General features: G+C 61.1%; 1 protein-coding gene across 1 annotated transcript; it reads left to right on the forward strand.

The window, feature by feature from the left end:
* Window positions 1-600: 600 nt before the first annotated feature.
* FMNL1 (formin like 1) lies at window positions 601-22,109 on the forward strand. Its single transcript, XM_059489457.1, is given in 26 exon segments — window positions 601-812; window positions 7,071-7,154; window positions 7,393-7,476; window positions 7,557-7,630; window positions 8,150-8,233; window positions 8,920-9,051; window positions 10,076-10,184; window positions 10,482-10,558; window positions 10,672-10,765; window positions 11,050-11,124; window positions 11,617-11,727; window positions 13,155-13,304; window positions 13,411-13,512; window positions 13,599-13,818; window positions 13,991-14,284; window positions 15,130-15,251; window positions 15,639-15,841; window positions 16,969-17,203; window positions 17,926-17,994; window positions 18,095-18,175; window positions 18,772-18,901; window positions 18,989-19,152; window positions 19,329-19,430; window positions 19,641-19,733; window positions 19,868-19,991; window positions 20,831-22,109. Coding segments are annotated over 26 exon segments (3,279 nt in total). The 5' UTR covers window positions 601-650; the 3' UTR covers window positions 20,935-22,109.
* Window positions 22,110-22,988: the final 879 nt, after the last annotated feature.

Genomic DNA, 22,988 nt, shown 5'->3' on the forward strand with positions numbered 1-22,988 from the left:
AATAAAATAACATAAAGTAAAATAGGAAATAAAAAAATAAAAATAAAATAAAATAAAATAAATAAAATAAATAAAATAAAATAAGGTAAAATAAAATAAATTAAAATAAGGTAAAATAAAATAAATTAAAATAAGGTAAAATAAAATAAAGTAAATAAAATAAAAAAGTAAAAATAAAATAAGGTAAAAAAATAAAGTAAAAAATTAAATTAAAATAAAATAAAATAAAATAAAATAAAATAAAATAAAATAAAATAAAATAAAATAAAATAAAACAAATTAAATAAAGTAAATAAAGTTAAAAAGGATATAAAATAAAATAAAATAAATAAAATAAATATAATAAATTAAATAACATAAAGTAAAATAGGAAATAAAAAAATTAAAATAAAATAAAATAAAATAAAATAAAATAAAATAAAATAAATAAAGCAAAAGGGCTGCAGTGAGCCTGGCCGGGGCAGCAGCGCTCCGCTCCCTCCCCGCAGCCTCGCAGGTGCCGGGGCCGCCTCTGGCCGCGGCCGGGGCGGGGGCCGGGGGCGGGCTGAGCGTTTATAGCGCGATAACGCCCGCAGAAGTTGCAAACGCCGGCGAGCGGCGCCGGGGACGGGCGAGGACGGAGCTGGGCTGGGAACCGGGGCCGCCCCGCCATGGGCAACGCGGCCGGGGGGCTGGAGGGGGGCGCGGCCCCGCGGGAGCCCCGCGACCACCGCCCGCAGCCCGGGGCCGCCCCCGCCGCCGCCGCGCCGCCGCCCCCCCGGCAGCCCATGCCCGGCAACGCCGAGCTGGAGGAGCGATTCGGCCGCGTCCTGGTGAGCGGGGACGGCGCCGGGCAGGACAGGGGGGTGCCACGAAACGGGGGGACGGGGTGGGGGTCCCTCCGGTATCGGCATCCCTACCGGTGTCACCATCATTAGCGTTATCATCGTCGGATTGTGACTATTGCGTAGTTCTGTTAGTTATTCGGTTTATTATTTAATTGATGTTCTTATTAATAATGATGATGCCTGCCCCGCTGTCACCTCGTTCTGCCGGGGACGCTCAGCCCTGGCCCGGGATGACCCCAGCGCTCCCTCCCCTCCTCGCTCTCACCTTGAGGGGGGGATCCGACCCCCAGATTCCCGGGGTGACCCCGAGTCCCGGATCCCGGGCAGGCTCCGCCATGGCGGGATGGGCGGCAGGGCCGGAGCGCGCCGGTGCTGCGGATGGCGATGCTTCGCTCACCTCCTCCTCTTCCTCCTCTTCCTCCTCTTCCTCCTCACGGAGCAGGGGAAGCCCCGGCCGGTGGGCAGCTGGCGATGGATGGATGGATGGATGGATGGATGGATGGATGGATGGATGGATGGATGGATGGATGGATGGATGGATGGATGGATGGAGGGCTGGCAGCCCCGGGAGCCGCTCGGTTCTGCGGGAGAGCAGCTCCCGCTCGCTGCTCCGTCCTTGAGCGGGGCGGGCCGGCCGTGACCTTCGCGCCGGGTCCCTCCACCGCGCCACCCGCTGCAAACCCTGCCCGTGCCCTCCCCAAAAACACCCCGAGGAAAAGGAATCGCTGCTTTAACCCCCGAGGAACAGAAATCTCTGCTTTAACCCCCCGAGCCCCTGGCAGGTGATGGAGCCGTTCGTGCCCATCCCGCTCCGGGCGCAGCTCCCTCAATGCCGGGACGCGCTCGGTGGGACCGGCCGGGATCTGCTGGGCTGGGTGTCCCCATCCCAACCCCGAGCGCGAATTCCTTGGGAGCTTTTTTATCTTGTGGAGTTTATGGGATTTTTTGGGGTGAGTGATCCCCGCAGCCGCAGGGGGTGAAGGTGATGAAGGTGATGAAGGTGAGGAAGGTGATGAAGGTGAAGGTGAGGAAGGTGATGAAGATGAGGGACCCCGCGGCACTCCCGGGGGACAGGGTGTGGCGGCGGTGCCTCTGATGGCTCCGGGGCAGGAAGAGCCCCGCGGTGTTTCCGCTGTGAGGCCCCAGGAAGCGCCGCTTTCAGCCGGGCTGGGCCCTGCAGGTTGCAAATTCTGAACCAAAGAATGGTCAGAAAAGGGGAAAGCGCTGCTCCAGGCTCTCAGCAGCACTTTCTGTGCCCTCATCCCGAGGGAAAGGCCTTTTCCAGGGGAAGGGGCACCCAAGGGGCTGGATGTGGCCTGAGGGGAAGCGAGGGCTTGTGAAAGTGGCTGTCCCAATTCTGCTTCCTCCTTTCACAGTCCCTTCCCCATTCTCGTGGCTCCGGGGGGGTGGGGACAGGGGGTCCCCTCTGCCCTCACCCACCACAAACACATTCCCCAACTCTGCCTTCAACTTTCCTACCCCTGAGCTCGCTGGTGGAGCAGGTGGTGATGAGCTGGGAATCTCCTGGTGGGACACAATCCAGAACTCAATGTTGCCATGGCTGCAGCGATGCCATGAGAGAACCAGTTTTGGGCTGGACATCCCAAACTGGGACAGCTGGTGGTGCAGAAAAAGCCAGGGAGGAGCCATGGGGATCCAGATTGCTGCCAGGAAGGGGATACACCCATTCAGTGCCAAGAAATGGGAATTTAAGTTTCCCAAAATTTCATTCTCAAAAATTGGCTCCCTCCCAGCTGGGGCACTGTGGCAGATGCTGCCTTGGCAGAGCCATGGGAGGGTTGTCCTGTGCCAGGCAGTTTGGGATGTGACCAGGTGGAATTTTGGGATGGAGCAGCTTTGCTGCTGGGATAGGGATGCCCAGATACTCCTGCTTGAAGGATTTCCCCCCTTTTGCAGGTCAAGGGGCATTAATTGGGAATATATAAATGGAGTTGTGAGTTGTGGTGGAGTCAAAATCAAGCAGTGTCAGGCTGGGACAGGGGCTGCTCCAGCTGGGAGCTTTGCCTGGTTGAGGCTTTGCTGCCTCTTCTCCCTGGAGCTGGGGCAGTGCAAGGCCAGCGTCACCACTGCAGATGTTTGCAGATGTTTGCAGATGTGCTGTTGGCCCCAGCAGCAGGACAGGTCAGCAGCAAGTCCTGGCTACAGTGTCAGCCTCAGCTCCAGCAGGAAACAGAGCTGGTCCTGATCTTCCTGCTGGATCCATCTCCAGCACGGTGGCCAAGGCTGGCTGGGGGATGTGGGGCTGCCCCAGGATGTCCCCAGCAGTGTCCTGGGTGGGACATTTTGCCACCAGCTGCTGGACCAGGGCCTGGAGAATGCCCTGTGCTGCTGGAGCCCTCCCGTGCTGCTGGATCCCGGAGAACATCCCAGTGCAGGGTGGGCAGGCAGGACCCCAGCAGGGATGAGGGGACACTGGTGGGATCAGGCTCCTCTCCCTGCTTTGAGCTACAGCAGCTTCTGCTTGCTCTTAAAATAGAGCTGGAGCCACAGGAGTCAGTGGCAGCCCATCCCATCCCATCCCATCCCATCCCAGCCCATCCCATCCCATCCCATCCCATCCCATCCCATCCCATCCCATCCCAGCCCAGCCCATCCCAGCCCAGCCCAGCCCAGCTGCCACCATCCTCCCAGCCATCCTGGGGACACTCTGTCTGTCTGTCTGTCCGTCTGTCTCCTCCTGCCCACACTGGGTGGGTTTGGGTCTGGTGGATCCCTGATGGGTTGGGCTGGTCCTGGCCGTGTCCTGAGTGGGCCTGGTCCTGCTCTGAGCCCCGGGAAGAGGCGGGAGAATGACTCCAGTGGCACTGCAGGGGACACCATGGGACAGCTGGCACTTCAGGAGTGGCCATGTCCCAAACCCTCAGAGGTGCTGTGTCCAGGGGGGTTGGAGCATGCCAGGAGTGGCACAGCCCATCTGTGACCCACACACCTGCAGAAGTTGGTCCTTCCTGCCCCTCAGCCACCACCTGGGGCTGTCCCCTGCCCTGTCCCCTCCCTGTGGCAGTGCTTTGTCCCTGGTGCTGCTGGGATCCTGTCCCACCCCCCGTGCTGCCCAGGCTGCCCATCCCTCTCTGTGCTCACACATCCAGTGCCCCAGAAACGGCTCTGCCAGGGTTTTACAGCACAAACCCTTCCCTGGGGGTGCCAGAACATTCCGTGCCAGCCTCGGTGCGCTGCCCGCTCACGTGTGGCACAGAACGAGGTGTCTGGCACCCAAAATAGCTGCAGCCCTGCCAGCCACCACAGCAAGAGGCAGTTTGTAGCAGAAAATGGTGTTGGGGCTGCTTCACCTCCCCTGGCCCTGTTGGTGCTGGGTGCCAGCCGGGCTCAGCCTGCTGTGGGCATGGCTGGGGTGGCCCTGCAGGCTCGGGGGCACTTTGGGGTGTTGGGGACATTGGTGGCACCCACTCAGTGACGGGCTGGGCTGTGGGGCTGCTGGGAGCCCTGGGTGGGATGAGGGTGATGGGGACAAGGTGCTCCTTCATCCTTGTCCCCAAAGGAGGAAGAGGAGGAGGAGGATCAGGTCCTTCCTGACACATGTGGGGTGGTTGGCTGCTGCCCTGCCCCACATTATCCAACCAGCCCCATATCATTCACCCAGCCACACCTCCCACTGCCCCACATCCCCCACTGTGCCCCACATCCCCCACTGTGCCCCACATCCCCCACTGCCCCACATCCCCCACTGTGCCCCACACATCCCCCACTGTGCCCCACATCCCCCACTGTGCCCCACATCCCCCACTGTGCCCCACACCTCCCACTGCCCCACATCCCCCACTGTGTCCCACACATCCCCCACTGTGCCCCACATCCCCCACTGTGCCCCACATCCCCCACTGTGCCCCACACATCCCCCACTGTGCCCCACATCCCCCACTGTGCCCCACACATCCCCCACCCTGCCCCACATCCCCCACCCTGCCCCACATCCCCCACTGTGCCCCACACATGCCCCACATCCCCCACTGCCCCACATCCCCCACTGTGCCCCACATCCCCCACCCCGCCCCACCTCCCCCCCTCACGGCAGGAAATGAGAACCGGTTTTTTTGGGGTTTTTTTTTGCGCTGCCGGCTGAGGCTCCTCAGCGGAGCCGCTTCCTCCCAGCACCACGAGCCCACCCGGGAGGAGCCCCCACCCACTTTGTACCCGACCTGTGCCACATCCTGCCCGCAAGGGAGGCACCAGGGCTCGGGGCAGAGCCACCTCCATGGGACAGCCCTGCCACACCCTCGAGATGGGTCCTGTCACACCCAGGGCTCTGCTGGGTCCAGGTCCCACATGGGATGGTCCTTGTGGCAGGTGCCACCATCCCCTCTGTGCCAAGGGTGTCCCCACAGAGGTGTCACGGGTGTGACGGGGGTGTCTGGGTGTTTGATCCCTCTTGGCACAGCCCTGTCCCTTGGTCTGACCCTCATCCATCCCAAGGATGGCAGCTCAGGACCAGCAATGGTGACAGCCAGGTGCTGCTGTCACCTTGCCCCTTCCAGAGCCCAGCAGCTTCACAGTGAGGCCATTTCAGACCCTGATTGTCCCCGTGCCCAGCTCTTCGTGCCAGCCCAACCCAGCTCCTCCCCAGCCACAGCTCCTGCTTTTGGCTTCTTGCAAAAGCAGCTCGACAGGTCCTCCCTGGAGGAGGTGCTGGTGGAGAGGTTTCTGTTCCTGCCCACCACAGTGGGACCTCTCCCCTTGGACCTGCTCTTCTGTGGGCAGCCAAAGCCCTGGGAGATGCCTTCCTGTGAGGATGTGGTTGCTCCAGCATGGCATGCACCCCACATCCCCATCATCCTCCTCCTCCTCCTCAGGGAACCCCAGGACTGGGATTTAGGGGTGGCTTGGGGCCGTGCATTGCCCCGCGTGCCATCGTGCACCTGCCACCCACCAAAACCTGGGGTTTTCAGCAAAATAACCCCGCCGTGAGCCGAGCCGAGCTGCAGCAGGCCCAGGCCACGCTGGTGTCCCATGGAGGTGCCCCACGTGTCCCCGAGCAGGGGCAGGGCCGTGTCCCGCTGGTGGCGGGGGTGGTTTCGGCAGCGGAAGCCGCGTCACGTCCTGTGGGGGCTGGGGGGACAAGGAGGGACGTCGGGACAAGCCAGGCCTGATGTCATCGTGTCTCAGCAAACGCTGCTGTCCCCAGATGGGCTCGTCACCATCTGTGGTGAGGGGGACTCAGGGGTGACCCCCAGGCACCGCCCAGGCTCCTGGAGCCCTCAGTTGTGTCACCAGTCGTGTCCCTGTCCCTCAGTTGTGTCACCAGTCGTGTCCCTGTCCCTCAGTTGTGTCACCAGTCGTGTTCCTGTCCCTCAGTTGTGTCACCAGTCGTGTTCCTGTTCCTCAGTTGTGTCACCAGTCGTGTTCCTGTCCCTCACCCCGTGTGGCACTGCTGGGACTGGGCTGGATGAGGCACATGGGGCACTCATGACATGGGTGGGTGTGTCCAGGTCTTCCTCCTGCCCCCCACGTTGGGGGCCCTCGGGTGGGGACATCACTGATGGGTCCATGGGATACTCACATCCTGGGAAATGCGGTGTTCCCAACCTCCCAGGGTTGTCCCCACCATCCCACCAGTGTCCCCATCCTGAGAATGCTGCTTTCATTTTCCTACCGTGATCCCATCCTCTCACCACTGTCCCCATCGTTACATCAGTGTCCCCATTGTCCTACCAGTGTCCCTGTTGTCCCAGAAGTCCCCATCTTCTGGAATCTTCATGTCCCACCAGTGTCTCCATCTTCTAGAATCTTCATGTACCACCAGTGTCTCTGTCTTTTCACTGGGATCTTCATGTCCCACCATTGTTCCATCACTGTCCCCATTGTCCCACCAGTGTCCCCATTGTCCCACCAGTGTCCCCATCCTAAGAATGCTGTTTTCATTTTCCCACCATGATCCCATCATCCTACCACTGTCCCATTGTTCCATCACTGTCCCCATTGTCCCACCGTGTCTCCATTGTCCCACCAGTGTCCCCATCTTCTGGGATCTTCATGTCCCACCATTGTCCTCATCTTCTGGAATTTTCGTGTCTCACCAGTGCCCCCATCTTCTGGAATCTTCATGTCCCACCAGTGTCTCCATCTTTTCACGGGGGTCTTCGTGTCCCACCAGGATCCCCCTCCTCCCATGGGTCTCCCCATCTCCCAGTGCTCTCTGAGCAGGGGGTGCTCCATCCCTGGGGTGTTTTTGGGGTGACCCCCAGCGCTGACACCCTTCACCCACAGAATTCCATGAACCTGCCTCCGGACAAGATGAAGCTGCTCAACCAGTACGACAACGAGAAGAAGTGGGAGCTGATCTGTGACCAGGTGAGCTCCAAGCTCAGAGTGTCCCCAGTGCTGTCCCTGTCCCCAGGTGCCACTTGTGGCACAGTTTGGGCACCAATCTGGCTGTACCAAGCCCTGACATCCATCTCATTACTGACACAGCCCCTCATTAACCTCATTAAGCAGGGGTGGGGACAGGGACACCGTGGCTGCTGTGGGGACAGTGGCACGTCCCTTGCCACACGGGTGGCCCAGTTTCAGCCTCTCTTTGGGCTCTCAGGAGCGTTTCCAGGTGAAGAACCCCCCGTCTGCCTACATCCAGAAGCTGAAGAGCTACTTGGACACGGGTGGGGTCAGCAGGAAGGTGAGGGGTCCCCGTTGTACCCTGGTCCCCGTGCCAGGCTGGGCACAGGGACGGTGCCAATGGCTGTCCCTGTCCCACAGTTCAAGAGGAGGGTGCAGGAGTCCACGCAGGTGCTGCGGGAGCTGGAGATCTCCCTGAGGACCAACTACATCGGGTAAGGGTGGGGTGGCATTGTCACCCAGCCACTGCCACCACCTCTGGGATGGACGTGTGCTGTCTGTGCCTGGAGGGTGACAGCAGGATGGTGGGGCTGTGGCTTCATCCTGAACCCTTAGGTGGTCTCTGATGGGAGGCTGAGGGTGCTGAGGCAGCTGAGGGTGCTTGGGGGTCTGAACCTCGTTATGGCTCTCTGGTACCCCCAGGGTGTCCCCCTGTCCCCACCCTGGCTGTCCTGAGCCCTGGTGGGTGCCCACAGTGCCCAGGGCCAGGCTGTCCTGTTGTGGTAGTGGTGACAGCAGTGGCAGTGGTGGCAGGAGAGCCCTTGGGCTGTGTCCCCCCTATATCAGGTTCACCGTGGCACTCACAGAAATGCCAGCTCGTGGTGCCACCTCATGTCCCCAGCGTGTTCCACCCTTGCTGGGGACCTCTATTCCACCTTTGCTGAGTGTCTGGGCGCAGGGGGAGGGAGGATGTGGGGGTTGGCAGAGCTCACTGACCCCTCTGCACCCCCCAGCTGGGTCCAGGAGTTCCTCAACGAGGAGAACAAGGGGCTGGACGTGCTGCTGGAGTACCTCGCCTTCGCCCAGTGCTCCGTCGCGTACGTCCCCAGCGGGTCCCCTGTCCCCAAGGCTGGCATCAGCCTCCCCTGGGGCTCAGCAGGGCTGGGGGGTCCCTGGGGGTGCCCTCCCTTGTCCTCAGGGCGATGCTCCACGGCTGGAGCTGAGCAGAGCATCCCCAAATCCCTGAGGAGCATCTGCCCCTATTGGGGTGCCACCAAACTGTCCCCAAGGCCATGAAGTCCCCAAGGCATGCTGAAACACCAAACTGTCCCCCGGGCCATCATGTCCCAAGGCCACTGTGCTGTCCCCAAGGCCATCATGTCCCAAAGGCCACTGAGCCACCAAACTGTCCCCAAGGCCATCATGTCCTCAAGGCATGCTGAGCCACCAAACTGTTCCCAGGGCCATCATGTCCCCAGGGCCACTGTGCCACCAAACTGTCCCCAAGGCCATCATGTCCTCAAGGCCACTGAGCCACCAAACTGTCCCCAGGGCATGCTGAGCCACCAAAGTGTCCCCAAGGCCATCATGTCCCCAAGGCCACTGTGCTGTCCCCCAAGGCTGTCATGTCCCAAGGCCACTGAGCCACCAAACTGTCCCCAAGGCCACTGTGCTGTCCCCAGGCCACCACATCCCCAGGGCTGTGTTAACCCCCATGCACTCCTGAGGGACACCCACCCATATTGAGGTGCCACATCTCACGTTGTCCCCGTGTCCCCACCAGGTACGACATGGAGAGCTCAGAGAACAGCCCTGGCTCTGACAAGGGCAAGGAGAGGTCCCTGGAGGACCTGAACAGGAGCAGCTCCTCGTCCCCCACGCAGGGCTCCTCCAAGCCGCGGCCCCTCACTGTAAGGTAACGTGTGGTGCCGTCCCCAGCTGTCCCCGTGGTGTCCCCGCTGTCGCCTCGCTGCTCCCCCGCGCTTGGACAGGGGCTTGGCAGGGACAGAGACGCAGGCCCGGCCCTAAAAATGGGCGCCCATTGCTGGTTTGAGGGTGGCGACAGAGCCACATCCCCCTGTTGTCCCCTCCTGGGACCGTGTCCCCCACCCCGGCACTGCTCCGGGGTGCTCTGGAACCTCAGAAATACACCAAAATTGGGGGTGTTGGAGATTTTGGGGCAGCAAATGGCATCCCCTGGGTTAGACCCGGGGCGGAGGGACGGGCCCGTGTCCCCCGTGTCCCCCGTGCCCCCCTGGTGGCTGTCGCTCGGTGCCCGCAGCCCCGTCTAACCCCGCTCTTCTCTTGCACGCTGCCGGGGACGCGCTGACGGTAGGTGACGGGGCACCGGCGGGACGGGGACACCCCGCTGCTGTCACCAGGGCATTGGGGACAGGGCCGCCCCCGGTGGGCGGGGGGGGTCCCAGGGACACCCACCGCGGTCACCCCACGGGCACCGCGGGGGTCTGCAGGAGCCGGGGCGTCCCTGCCGGCCGCAGGGACAGGTCAGGAGGGACGTGGCAATGTCCCATCGCTTGTCCCCGAGCGCGGGTGGCCCCGGGGCGGCGCGGGAGCCCCGTTTCTCCCTCCTGTCCTGCAGGCTCTAACGCGCCTCCAGCTGCTGCCTCTCGAACCAGCACCTGCACACCCTCCTCCTCCGCCACGTCCACCCCTGCGGTGCCCCGGGCAGCGATGGGGACAGTGCCCCCAGGTCACCCGGCAGCTCCGGCCCGCCCCGGTGAGCCTCCGTGTGCACGAGGGGACCCCCGAAACCCACCCCACATCACACCACCCCCCGATCCCAGGGTTTTAGATGGGCACGGACACGCGGGTTTGTCCCCTGGGTGTCCCCAGCCCCGCTGCCACCCCCTGCGCTGTCCCCGCTTTGCGCTGTGCCCGCTGTGCCCCGGGCCCCGCTCAGCCGCGCTCTCCCCGGCCAGGCTGAACCCCTCGCACAGCAGGAAGACGCTGCGCAACTCGCGGCTCGTCAGCCAGAAGGACGATGTCCATGTGTGCATCATGTGCCTCCGCGCCATCATGAACTACCAGGTGCGAGTGGGAGTGGGCGACATCCGCGGGGACCCGCCCGGAGCTCCCCCGGCATCCCCCGGCATCACCCGGGACCCGCCCGGAGCTCCCCCGGCATCCCTCGGCATCCCCCGGGATCCCCCGGGACCCGCCCGGGGCTCCCCGGCATCCCCCGAGCCCCCGGGGGCAGCTCCGGGCTGGCACCGGCTCTGCTTCCCCTGGCTCTGAGATGTCCTCGCTCATTCTCCTGCCTGGTGGGGACCTTGAGGGTCTCCAGGGGGACACAGGAGCCCATGGATGCTCCTTTGCCCTCCCCAGTCTGGCTTCAGCCTGGTGATGAACCACCCGGCCTGCGTCAACGAGATCACCCTGAGCCTCAACAACAAGAGTGCCAGGTAGGGGCTGGCCTGTCCCCTGTGTCCCTTGTCCCTCTGTCCCTGTCCCCTGGTGTCCCTTGCCCCCCTGTCCCCTCGGTGCCAGCCCCCTCACACCCCGTGTGTCTCTGCAGGACCAAAGCTCTGGTGCTGGAGCTGCTGGCCGCTGTCTGCCTGGTCCGAGGGGGACACGACATCATCCTGGCTGCCTTTGACAACTTCAAGGAGGTGAGCAGGGACAGCCAGTCCTGTCCCCAGCAGGGACACCCGGTCCCCACATGAACATCTGTGCTCCATTTGGGTTTGTGCCTCAGTTTCCCTGCACCACCCCCAAACCTCTGGCTCACTTGGGGATGTTCCACTCACTGGGTTTGATGTCCCCATGCCACCATGTGTCCCCAGCGGCACCAGGCAGGGTTGGCATGGTGTCACCAAGACACCTCCTGTCCTGTCACTCTCCTGGGTGTCCCCTGGCCATGTCCCCCCTGCCCTCAGCCCCCTGCTCCCCCCAGGTCTGCGGGGAGAAGAATCGCTTCGAGAAGCTGATGGAGTATTTCAGAAATGAGGACTCCAACATTGACTTCATGGTGAGTGGCTGCTGGGGCCACGCTCTTCTGTCACCAGGGCATGCTGTCCCCAAGGCTGCTGTGCTGTCCCCAGGGCATTATCCCCAGGAGTGTCTAAGCCACCACGCTGGCCCTGTCCAGGGATGCTGAGTGACCAAAACTGTCCCCAGGCCACCAAAATTCTCCCCAGGCCACCACGTCCTCAGGGTCAGCTGTGCCACCCTGCTGTCCTGGGGGTGGCATGTCCCAAGGACTGCCATGTCCCAAGGGCTGTTCTGCTGTCCCCAAGGACTTCTAAGCCACCAAACTGTCCCCAAGGTCATCATGTCCTCAAGGCATGCTGAGCCACCAAACTGTCCCCCAGGCCATCATGTCCCCAAGGCCACTGTGCTGTCCCCAGGCCATCATGTCCCCAGGACTGTGTAAACCCCCATACACTCCCCAGGGCCACCAATCCCCCGGGGCAGCATCCTCAGGAGCCACCCTGGCCCCATGCTGGCCGTGTCCCCACAGGTGGCCTGCATGCAGTTCATCAACATCGTGGTGCACTCGGTGGAGAACATGAACTTCCGAGTGTTCCTGCAGTACGAGTTCACCCACCTGGGGCTGGACCAGTACCTGGAGGTGGGAGATCCCAGGGGGGGTGATCCCGAGGGTGGGAGTGGGTGATCCCAAGGTGGGTGATCCCAAAGGCGGGAGTGGGTGATCCCGAGGGTGGGGTTGAGTGATCCCAGGGGTGGGGGATCCCAAGGGTGAGAGTGCAGGATCCCAAGGGTGGATGATCCTGAGAATGGGAGTGGGTGATCCCAAGGGTGGGAGTGAGCGATCCCAGGTGTGGGTGATCCCAGGGTTGGGGGTGGGTGATCCCAGGGGTGGGTGATCCTGAGGGTGACTGATCCCAAGACTGGTTGATCCCAGGGGTGGGAGTGGGTGCTCCCGATGGTGGGTGATCCCAGGGGTGGGAGTGGGTGATCCCAAAGGTGGGGATGGGTGATCCCAAGGGTGGGTGATCCCAAGGATAGGAGTGGGAGATCCTGAGGGTGGGGGATCGCAAGGGTGTGGTTGGGTCATCCCAAGGGTGGGAGTGAGTGATCCCAGGGTTGGGGGTGGGTGATTCCAAAGGTGGATGATCCCAAGGATGGGAGTGAGTGATCCCAAGGGTGGGAGTGGGTGATCCTGAGGGTGGGAGATCCCGAGGGTGGAAGTGGGTGATCTTGAGGGTGGCTGATCCTGAGGATAGGAGTGGGTGATCTCGAGGGTGGGTGATCCCAAAGGTGGGAGTGGGTGATTCTGGGGGTAAGAGTGGGTGATCCCAAGGGTCAGTGATCTTAAAAGTGGGAGTGGGTGATCCCAAGGGTGGGGTTGGGTGATCCCAGGGGTGGGTGATCTCAGGGGTGGGAGTGCGGGATGCCAAGGGTGGATGATCCCAAAGGTGGGATTGGGTGATCCCAAGGGTGGGAATGGGAGATCCTAATGGTGGGAGTGGGTGATCCCAGCGGTGGGTGATCCTGAGGGTGACTGATCCCAAGACTGGTTGATCCCAGAGTTGGAAGTGGGTGATCCCAGGGGTGGGAATGGGTGATCCCAGAGGTGAAGGTGGTTGATCCTGGTGGTGGGAGTGGACCATCTCAAGGGTGGGAGTAGGTCATCCCGAGGGTGGGTGATCCCAGGGGTGGGAGTGGGTGATCCTGAGGGCGTGTGATCCCGAGGGTGGGTGATCCCAAGGGTTGGAGTAAGGCGATCCCAAGGGTGGGAGTGGGTGATCCCAGGGGTGGGGTTGGGTGATCCCAGGGGTGGGTGATCCTGAGGGTGACTGATCCCAAGACTGGTTGATCCCAGGGGTGGGAGTGGGTGCTCCCGATGGTGGGTGATCCCAGGGGTGGGAGTGGGTGATCCTGAGGGTGCATGATCCTGAGGGTGGGTGATCCCAAGGTTTGGAGTAAGGCGATCCTGAGGGTGGGAGTGGGTGATCCCACAGGTGGGAGGGGGTGATCCCAGGCCGGGGGTGTCCCTGTCACCGCTGGTGACCCCGGTTTGCCGTCCCTCATCAGACCCTGCGCCTCACCGAGAGCGACAAGCTGCAGGTGCAGATCCAAGCCTACCTGGACAACGTGTTCGACGTGGGGGCCATGCTGGAGGACTCGGAGACCAAGACGGCGGTGCTGGAGCACATGGAGGAGCTGCAGGAGCACGTCAGCCAGGTGGGCCGGGGGAGCGTGGGCAGCGCCGCTGACGCAAACCCCGAGGGAGGGATGGGATGGGGACAGGGCTGAGCTGAGCTGAGCGGCGGCGCCTCGTCCCCCACAGCTGACAGAGAAGCTGCAGGATGCGGAGAACGACTCCATGGCCAAGATAGCGGAGCTGGAGAAGCAGCTGAGCCAGGCGCGGCGGGAGCTGGAGGCGCTGCGGGTGAGCCGAGGGGAGGCTGGGGGTCCGAGCGGCTCTAAGGGACACCGGTGACGTGCCGGGGGTCGTCACCCGTTGTCACCGCGCAGGAGCAGCTGAGCCCGCCGCGGCCGCCCAGCCCGCCGTGCCCGCAGCCGCAGGAGTGTTACCGGCTGGCGCTGGAGCGGCGGCTGGCGGAGCTCGAGGAGAAGGGGCTGGTGCAGATCCTGCGTGGGCCCGACGGAGACGTCGCCATCGAGATTGTCCCCGTTGTCATAGAAACCCCCGCAACGCCCGTGGTTTCCGGGGACAGCACCGCCACCACCCCAGGTACCGCGGCTGCGAGGGGATGTCCCCTTCCCGAGGGGACACCTGGCACCGGGGAGGGGTGGCAGCGACTCTGGGCACAGAGAGCGAGGTGCCCAGGATGTGGGGATGTGCCCAGGGACTCCGGGCAATGCGGTGGTGTCACCATCTCACCCACCTCCTCTTTCCCTTGCAGATGCTCCGGCTCCGGCTCCGGCTCCGGCCCCACCGCCCCCACCCCCCCCCGCCTCCCCCACCCCTACCGGGGGCTGATCCCATCCCCCCCCCCACCCCCCCGCCCCCCCCCCCTGCCCGCGGGCACCCCCACACCCCCCCCCAGCCCCCCCCCTGCCCGGTGCCCCGCTGCCACCGCCCCCCCCACCGCTCCCGGGGGCACCGGAGGGCCCCGTGCCGCCCCCTCCGCCACCCCCTCCCCTCAGCGGGGAACCCCCAGCCGGGCCGGGAGCCCCCTCCAGCACCAATGGTTCAGGTGAGTGTGACCTGAGGATGATGGGGATGTGACCCAGAGATGGTGGGATGTGACCCAGGGATGATGGGGATGTGACCCAGGGATGATGGGGATGTGACCCAGGGATGGGGTGATGTGACCCAGAGATGGTGGGATGTGACCCAGAGATGGTGGGATGTGACCCAGGGATGGTGGGATGTGACCCAGGGATGATGGGGATGTGACCCAGGGATGGGGGGATGTGACCCAGGGATGGGGGGATGTGACCCAGGGATGGTGGGATGTGACCCAGGGATGATGGGGATGTGACCCAGGGATGATGGGATGTGACCCAGGGATGATGGGATGTGACCCAGGGATGATGGGGATGCTCCTGGGGATGGGGGGATGTGACCCAGGGATGATGGGGATGCTCCTGGGGATGGGGGGATGTGACCCAGAGATGGTGGGATGTGACCCAGGGATGATGGGGATGTGACCCAGGGATGATGGGGATGTGACCCAGGGATGGTGGGGATGTGACCCAGGGATGGTGGGATGTGACCCAGGGATGGGGGGATGTGACCCAGGGATGGTGGGGATGTGACCCAGGGATGATGGGGATGTGACCCAGGGATGATGGGGATGTGACCCAGGGATGGGGGGATGTGACCCAGGGATGATGGGGATGCTCCTGGGGATGGGGGGATGTGACCCAGGGATGGGGGGATGTGACCCAGGGATGGGGGGATGTGACCCAGAGATGGGGGGATGTGACCCAGGGATGGGGGGATGTGACCCGGGGATGCTGGAAATGCTCCCAGGAGGGGTCTGGGGTACCCTGGGGTGGGTGTGATGTGTCCCCCCTCCCCGCCTGTGGCCCTCAGTGAAGGTGAAGAAGCCGATCCAGACCAAGTTCCGCATGCCCGTCTTCAACTGGGTGGCGCTGAAGCCGAGCCAGATCGACGGCACCGTGTTCACGGAGCTCAACGATGAGAAAGTGCTGCAGGTGAGCCTGGGGACAAGGGGCTGGGCACGGGGGGATTCAGTGCCCCCAGCCATGCTGAGCCTGCCTTGTGCCCCCCCGCGGTGTCCGGGGCTGCAGGAGGAGCTGGAGGTCAGGAAAGTCCTTAGCACCATGGAGAGGGACATGGGTCAGGCGGGCTTCTCCTCTCGCCCTGTCCTTGTCCCTTTGCTCCATCTGCACCTTCACATCCTGCCCGTTTCTTCCTCCTCATCTCCATCCTCTGGTCCCCTCCTCACCCCTCCCTGTCCCTTTGTTCCATCCTCATCCCTTGCTCCATCTTGATCCTCACTCCTCACCCTTATCCTGCTCCTCTGGCCCCGTCCTCACCCCAGATGTCCTGTGCCACCTCCCTGCCGTGTGTCCCCGCAGGAGCTGGACATGAGTGACTTTGAGGAGCAGTTCAAGACCAAGGCTCAGGGCCCTGCCCTGGACATCAGTGCCCTCAAGGCCAAGGCCACGCAGAAGGCGCCCAGCAAGGTGACCCTGATGGAGTCCAACCGCGCCAAGAACTTGGCCATCACCCTGCGCAAGGGCGGCCGCAGCGTCCAGGACATCTGCACGGCCATCGAGACGTGAGTGACCCCCACGGGGTGGGCAGCGGGGGAGAAGGGCAGGAACAAGGGGTTGGGGTGGTGGAGGGTGGGGTGGGATGGAGGGGTTGGGGTGGGGATGCAGGGACAGGACACAGAGAGAGATGGAGGGTGAAGGGATCGGATACAGAGGGATGGAGGGATGGAAGGATCAGATAGAGAGAGATGGAAGGTGGAGGGATCAGATACAAAGGGAGGGATGGAAGGATCAGAGATGAAGGGTGGAGGGATCAGATGTGGACAGATGGAGAGATGGAGGGATTCAGTCTGCAGAGATGGAAGGATGGAAGGATCAGACGGAGATACAGAGGAATGGAAAGATCAGATATGGAGATATGGAGAGATGGAGAGATGGAGGGATCAGAGATGGAGAGATGGAAGGATAGAAGGATCAGAGATGGAGGGATGGAGGGTGGAGGGATAAGATGTGGAGAGGTGGAGGGATCAGACATGGGGAGATGGAAGGATCAGAGATGGGGAAATGGAGGGTGGAGGGATCAGATACAGAGAGATGGAGGGATGGAAGGATCAGATGTGAAGGATGGAGGGATCAGATATGGAAAGATGGAGGGATGGAGGGATTCAGTCTGGAGAGATGGAGGGATGGAGGGATCAGATACAGGGAGATGGAAGGATAGAAGGATCACAGATGGGGGGATGGAGGGTGGAGGGATCAGATGTGGAGAGGTGGAGGGATCAGATATGGGGAGATGGAGGGATCAGATACAGAGAGATAGAGGATGGAAGGATCAGATACAGAGAGGTGGAAGGATGCAGGCACCAGCTGTGGGGATGGAGGGATGCAGGGATGAGAGCTGAGACAAAGGGCAGTGGGGGCCAGGCACGGACAGACAGATGCAGAGAGCAGCTGTGGGGATGGAGGGATGCAGGAACCAGCCATGAAGGGAAGGGATGTGGGGACCAAAGACAGAGAGATGGAGGGATCCGTATGGAGAGACAGAGAGATGCAGGCTCCAGATACAGAAAGATGGAGGGATGCAGGAGCCAGCTGTGGGGACAGAGGGACAATGGAACCAGCTCAGGGTGACAGGGGGGCTTCGGGACCTGCAGCAGGGCCTGACAGTGCCAGGGGTGTCCCTTCCATGCAGGTACGATCAGCAAGCCCTGAGCCTCGACTTCCTGGAGCTGCTGCTGCGCTTCCTGCCCACCGAGTACGAGCGCAGCCTCATCGGGAAGTTCGAGCGGGAGCAGCAGGCGCCGGAGGAGCTGTCGGACGAGGATCAGTTCATGGTGCGCTTCAGCAAGATCCCGCGGCTGGCCGAGCGCATGAACGTCATGATCTTCCTGGGCAGCTTCGGGGACACGGCCCAGCTGCTGATGCCGGTGTGTGCTGGGGACAGGGGCTGTGGCCACACTCACACCCTGCCCTGAAGGAGTGACGGGGGTAGGAGGGTCAGGATGGACGGAGATGAGAGATCTCTGCAGCCAGGGCTGGAACTTGGGGTTTATTGCAAAGGGCCTGGGTGCAGGGCCCTGCTGGGAGCTGCCAAACACAGCTCAGAGCAGGCTGAGAGAAGAGAGGGGGAGAGAGGGTGAGAGGGTGAGAGAGTAAAAGCATAAGAGAGTGGAAGGGGTAAGAACATAAAAGGCAAGAACTAAGAGACAAGAGCTAAGAGCTAAGACAGCAAAGTTCCCATTCCAATACCATAAATCTTCTGTGTTGAATATTCTGATTCTCACTAACCAATCCAGTACAAGATACAAATCCTATAGCATTTCCATACAGCCTATAAGAATCATTACATTACCATACTGTGTTACATTTTAAACCCTAAAAACTCCTCTTTGTGCCCCTTCTGCCAAGCTGTAGGGTCTGCTCTGACCTTGGGACTGTCTGCAAGCAGAGGGTGTTGTTCCATCAAAAGGGGATCACCTTCAGCTGGCCACACCATTGTTTTCCAGTTGTTCAGTAACTGAGGGATCTCAAAGCTTAATTTCAATCTCACTTACAGTTTCCATATTCTCAAAATCTTTTGCCAGACAATCATATTTATAAGGCTTTCCTGTTTCATCTTCCCCAACACTTCCCTCCTTCCCTCCCACAGCAACTCAACGCCATCATCGCCGCCTCCATGTCCCTCAAGTCCTCCAGCAAACTGCGGCACATCCTCGAGGTGAGGGCTCGGGGGGAGGCAGCCCCGAGGTGCACACAGAGTGTCCCTGGGCACTGTGCCCCCTCCTGGCCCCTGTCCCCAAGCTCTGGTGTCCCCACAGATCGTCCTGGCCTTCGGGAATTACATGAACAGCAGCAAGAGAGGGGCTGCCTATGGATTCCGACTGCAGAGCCTCGACGCGGTAGGGACGGTGTGGGTGCCGTGGTGTGGGGCGATGGGGGCACTGCCACTGCCAGGGACACCCCTGGCGACAGGGGAGCAGCTGCAGAGATGAAGGGACACAGCAATCTGCTGTGGGGATAGAAGGATGCAAGCAGCAGCAGTAGGGATGGAGGGACATGAGGTTTGGTTGTGGGCATGGAGGGGGCAAAGGGATGGAGATACACAGGAATGGAGTGGGAAGGATGGAGACCTGATATGGATCTAAAGGAGTCAAAGAGCTTGATGAGGAAGATGGGATGAAGATGGGGACCAGCGTGGGCATAGAAGGAGGAAGGTCACACATGGGAATGTAGGGATGAAGGGATGAAGAACCAGCAGCAGGGAGAGAGGGAGGGAGGTCACACATGGGAACGTAGGGATGAAGAACCAGACGTACACGCAGCCACGGGGATGGAGAAGATGGGGATCAGCCATGGGAGTGGAGGGATGCAGACCCGGCTGGGGGATGGAGGGACGGACACACACCCAGCACACGGACACAGGGCCACCAGAGGCAGCCCTGAGCGGGGTCAGGGCCGGCGGCTGCGGCTCGGGGCTGACTCTGCCCCGCCCCAGCTGCTCGAGATGAAGTCCACAGACCGCAAGCAGACGCTGCTGCACTACCTGGTGCGGGTGATCATGGAGAAGTACCCGGAGCTCACCGGCTTCCACACCGAGCTGCACTTCCTCGACAAGGCGGGCACAGGTAGCGCCCAGGGGCACCGGGCTGGGGGTCGGGGCAGCCCCTGGCACCCGGAGCCCGCCCTGACCCAGCCCTGCTCCCATCCCGCAGTGTCCCTGGACGGGGTCCTGCAGGACGTGCGGAGCCTGCAGCAGGGCATGGAGCTGACCCGCAGGGAGTTCATGCGGCAGGACGACAGCCCCGTGCTCAAGGACTTCCTCAAGGTCAACTCCGAGGTGATGGAGAAGCTGCAGGCTGACAGCAAAACCGCCAAGGTGGGTGCTGGGGTGGGGACGTGGGGACAGTCCCTGCGTGGGGACACCCTCTGCTCACACCTCTGTCCCTGCTGGGGATGTGGCTCCAGTGGGACAGGCAGCATTGGAGGTGGGAGAGGCTGGAAGGAGCTGCTGAGATGGGGCCCAGCCCCCAGATCAGGTGTCTCTGCCCACAGGAAGCCTATGAGTCAGCTGTGGAATATTTTGGGGAGAACCCCAAGACCAGTCCCCCCACCACCTTCTTCCCCATGTTCATGCGCTTCATCAAAGCCTACAAGGTAGGAGGGGACGTGGGGGTCGCTCTTTCTGAGGGCTGGGAGGAGATTTGGGGCACCTGACTCCACTTTGGAGCAATCACAGGTTGGAATGCCTTTGGGGTGGTCAGAGATTTTGGAGCTGGCTTGGGGTGAGCTGTGAGGTGAAGAAGGAAAGGGGTTGCAGTCCTGGATTCCCCAGGCTCATCACACCCTCCCTGCCTCTCTCCCAAGAAAGCAGAGCAGGACATTGAGCTGTGGAAGAAGCAGGAGGCTGCAGCCAAGGAGGCAGAATCCGGCTCCCCTGGCAGCGAGCAGCAGCCCGAGGTGAAGGTGCCCCCCTGTCCGTGCCCTGCTGGGGTCCCAGAACTAAACAGGTCCTGGGGTGGGAGGTGAAGGGGAGGGTGCCCCACCTCCTCTGGGGTGTGATCACACCACTCAAGGGCCCTGTGCCCTCCCAGCTGCCTGTCCAGAAGGCCAGGAGGCAGCAGATGGACATGATAGCTGAGCTGAAGAAGCGGCAGATGGTGAAGGAGCCGCTCATCTACGAAGGCAAAGATGGGGCCATCGAGGATATAATTTCAGGTGAGAGATGAGTTCAGGTGAGCAGCCAGGTGTTCCCACATCACAGACCCAGTGCTGGGGGCTGCAGGCGCTGTCACAGGAGTTGGGGGGTCACCAAACCCCACCACAGGGACCAAACCTACCTGCAAGCACCTTCACATCCCACATGGCAAAGCTGCTCCCCTGTCTCATAGCTCTTCCTCCTCTTCTGCTTCTTCCTCCTCTCTCCTCCTCCTCGCTGTCTCTGGGTCGCTCTGTTCAGCTCTCAAAACTGTTCCTTTCACGGCCCGGACGGGCAAACGCTCGTCCCGGCTCTTCTGCGACGTGAGCTTCAACGAGGAGAGTCCTCTGTAGGTAACGTGGGGCGGCGCGGGCGGGCGGGGGCTCCAGGGCTTCCCTCCCGTCCCCACCGGGATTCTCCGGGATTCCTGCGGGATTTGTGCCACGCTGACACCCGGGATCAGCCCCGGGGCAGGGCCGGTGCTCGGGGTCCCATGGGCTGATTTTTGGGAGCTGCTGCTCCCGTGGCTGCGTTCGGTTCTTGTACCCAGAGGGACAAATCCCGGGCAGAGACAGGACAAGGGAAAGGGGGTTTAAATTAACAAAGGAGAGTTTTAGGTTGAAGGTTCGGAAAAAATTTAATTCCTGTGAGGGTGAACCCTGGCACAAGGTGCCCAAAGCCAGGTTGGACAGGGCTTGGAGCACCCTGGGGCAGTGGAAGGTGTCCCTGCCATGGCACTGGGTGGGCTTGGGGGTCCCTCCAACCCAACCCATCCCACATTAACGCGATGGCTGCGGTTCCCCGGCCATGCCGGGCGGGCAGTGAAGCTCACCCATCCCTGGTGCTTCTCCCGGTGCAGATCTGCGGAACAACCCGTACCGGCGGGGGGACAAGGCCCGCGGCAGCGCCAAGAAGCGGGCGGCGGGGCAGAGCCTGCAGGCGACGCCGGACATGGCGCTGTGACCGGCGCCGTCCCTGCAGCGGCAGCACCGGGCCAGCACCGTCCTCCCGACACGGATGGCACCGCAGGGTGTCGGTCCCTGTGCCCGGGGCTCGGCGGGATGGACGGACAGTGCCCGCTCCGAGCTGCTCCAGCCGCTTGATGTGCCAGCTCTGCTGGGCACAGCACCCCCGGCGCTTGCTTGGCCGCGTCCCTGAGCTCCTCTCCGCAGCCTGGCGGGTCGTCCTGGCTACAGGGAAGCACAAAAAGGGCTCCAGCTTGTCCTGGAAGGAAAAGAGAGGCTGTCCCATCCCTACCCCGGCCCTGTGTCCTTGTCCCACCCTGAAGAAGGGGAGGGGGTGTCAGCCAGGGACACAGCGCTCCCCGCACATCTCATCTCACATCTCACATCTCATCTCACATCTCACATCTCATCTCACATCTCACATCTCATCTCACATCTCATCCTCCCCGGCCCGCAGAGCCCCCCAGAGCCGCGTTCCCAGCCCGGGCACCCCCCAGAGCCAGGGGCTGGCAGCGGTGCTATTGTACAGCATTTTATAAAGTCTTCCTTCGAATTTCTCCGCGCTGCGGCGGAGGGGATTGGAACACCCCCACGCAGGGCGGCCCCAGGGCTGCGGCGAGCAGCGCTGTGGAGGCTCCGGAGCTGCGACAATCAGCAGCAGGGACAAATTTCCCTGCGAGGTGGTGGCATCTCCATCCACCTGCATCCCCATCATCCTTTGGGATGAATTGGGACTGTCAGCTTTGTGGGGCTCCCCGTTTTCTCGGTGGGACTCTCAGGAGATGCTGCAGCCCCAATCCCTGCTGCCGCCTGCAGAAGCGGCCCCGGAGCCGCACGAACCTCCCGGTACCGGCCCGGACCCGGCTCTCCCTCCCTGCCCTGCCCCGCTGCTGCTCAATAGCCCCGCAATGCCGTAGTTAAACCTCTGCTGGTGCATTCACCCCGCTCCTCCCTCGCTTCAGCCACAGCAGCCGCTGCTTCCTGCTGTATTTAAGCTGCTTCAGCGCCGGCTCCGTGTCCGGGGAGGGATGGGAAATGAATGTGTAACTTATAAATGCCTTTAAGCCAGAAATGTAAACCATTAACTGCTCATTTGTATACATTATTTTTATATACTGAAGGCCTGTTTAATCTAAAGCATAACTGTAATAAAAACGTCTCAGAGTTGATGAAGGACTTGTCTGGGAGAAGGGTTTGTGATGCTGTCGTGAAGGGAGGGAGGGGGAAAGGAAGGAAAGATGGGGTGAGGGAAGGATGAAGGGAGGGAGTGGCTGTGGCTGCCCCATCCCCAGGTTGAACAGGGCTTGGAGCACCCTGGGATAGTGGGAGGTGAGAGGATGGAACGAGATGATCTTTAGGGTCCCTTCCAACACAATCCAGTCTGGAATTCTAGCAACAAACCACCCACCTTCCATTTATTTATTTTTTTTTTTTTCGAGTTCAACAGCTCTGAGGTCTGTTCACAGCACAGACATGTGGGTGCATGACAGCACAAAAAATGTGTGTCAGGGTGAATGTCCTCACTCAGCAGCCTGGCCACAGCCCCTCCCCAGCCTGCTGGGGAAGGATTCAGCTCTGTACAGACAAACAGCTCCATGCAGACAAACATGCAGAGGGGCTGCAGCACCTGCCTGCCTCACCTCTGTGCCTCCCAAGCAAGACTGAGCAGCTCCCAGTGCAGCAAATCCCCTACAGAGGGACAGAGGGAGGACAAGGGACTGTCTGCTAGGAAGGAGAGAGATGCCAGGCTGTTCAGCAAAGCCTGGGCTTAGATCCATCAAAGTCGGTGCTGCCTCTTCAGCCCCAAAAATCACAGAATTGTAGACCTAGATCCCCAAGGATCATCCAGTCCAATTCCTACCCTGCAGACACCCCAGCAATCCCATCCTGGGCATCCCTGGCAGTGCTGTCCAAACCCTCCTGAAGCTCTGGCAGCCTCAGGGCTGGCACCATTCCCTGGGCAGTGCCCAAGCCTCCTCCCTGACTTCTCCTGAATCTCCCAAACCCAAGTTATACAGCAGAGTTCATTCAGACCAAGCTCCTCTTCCTGGA

Source organism: Ammospiza nelsoni, chromosome 26 (genome assembly GCF_027579445.1).
Source record: "Ammospiza nelsoni isolate bAmmNel1 chromosome 26, bAmmNel1.pri, whole genome shotgun sequence".
Lineage (NCBI taxonomy): Eukaryota > Metazoa > Chordata > Aves > Passeriformes > Passerellidae > Ammospiza > Ammospiza nelsoni.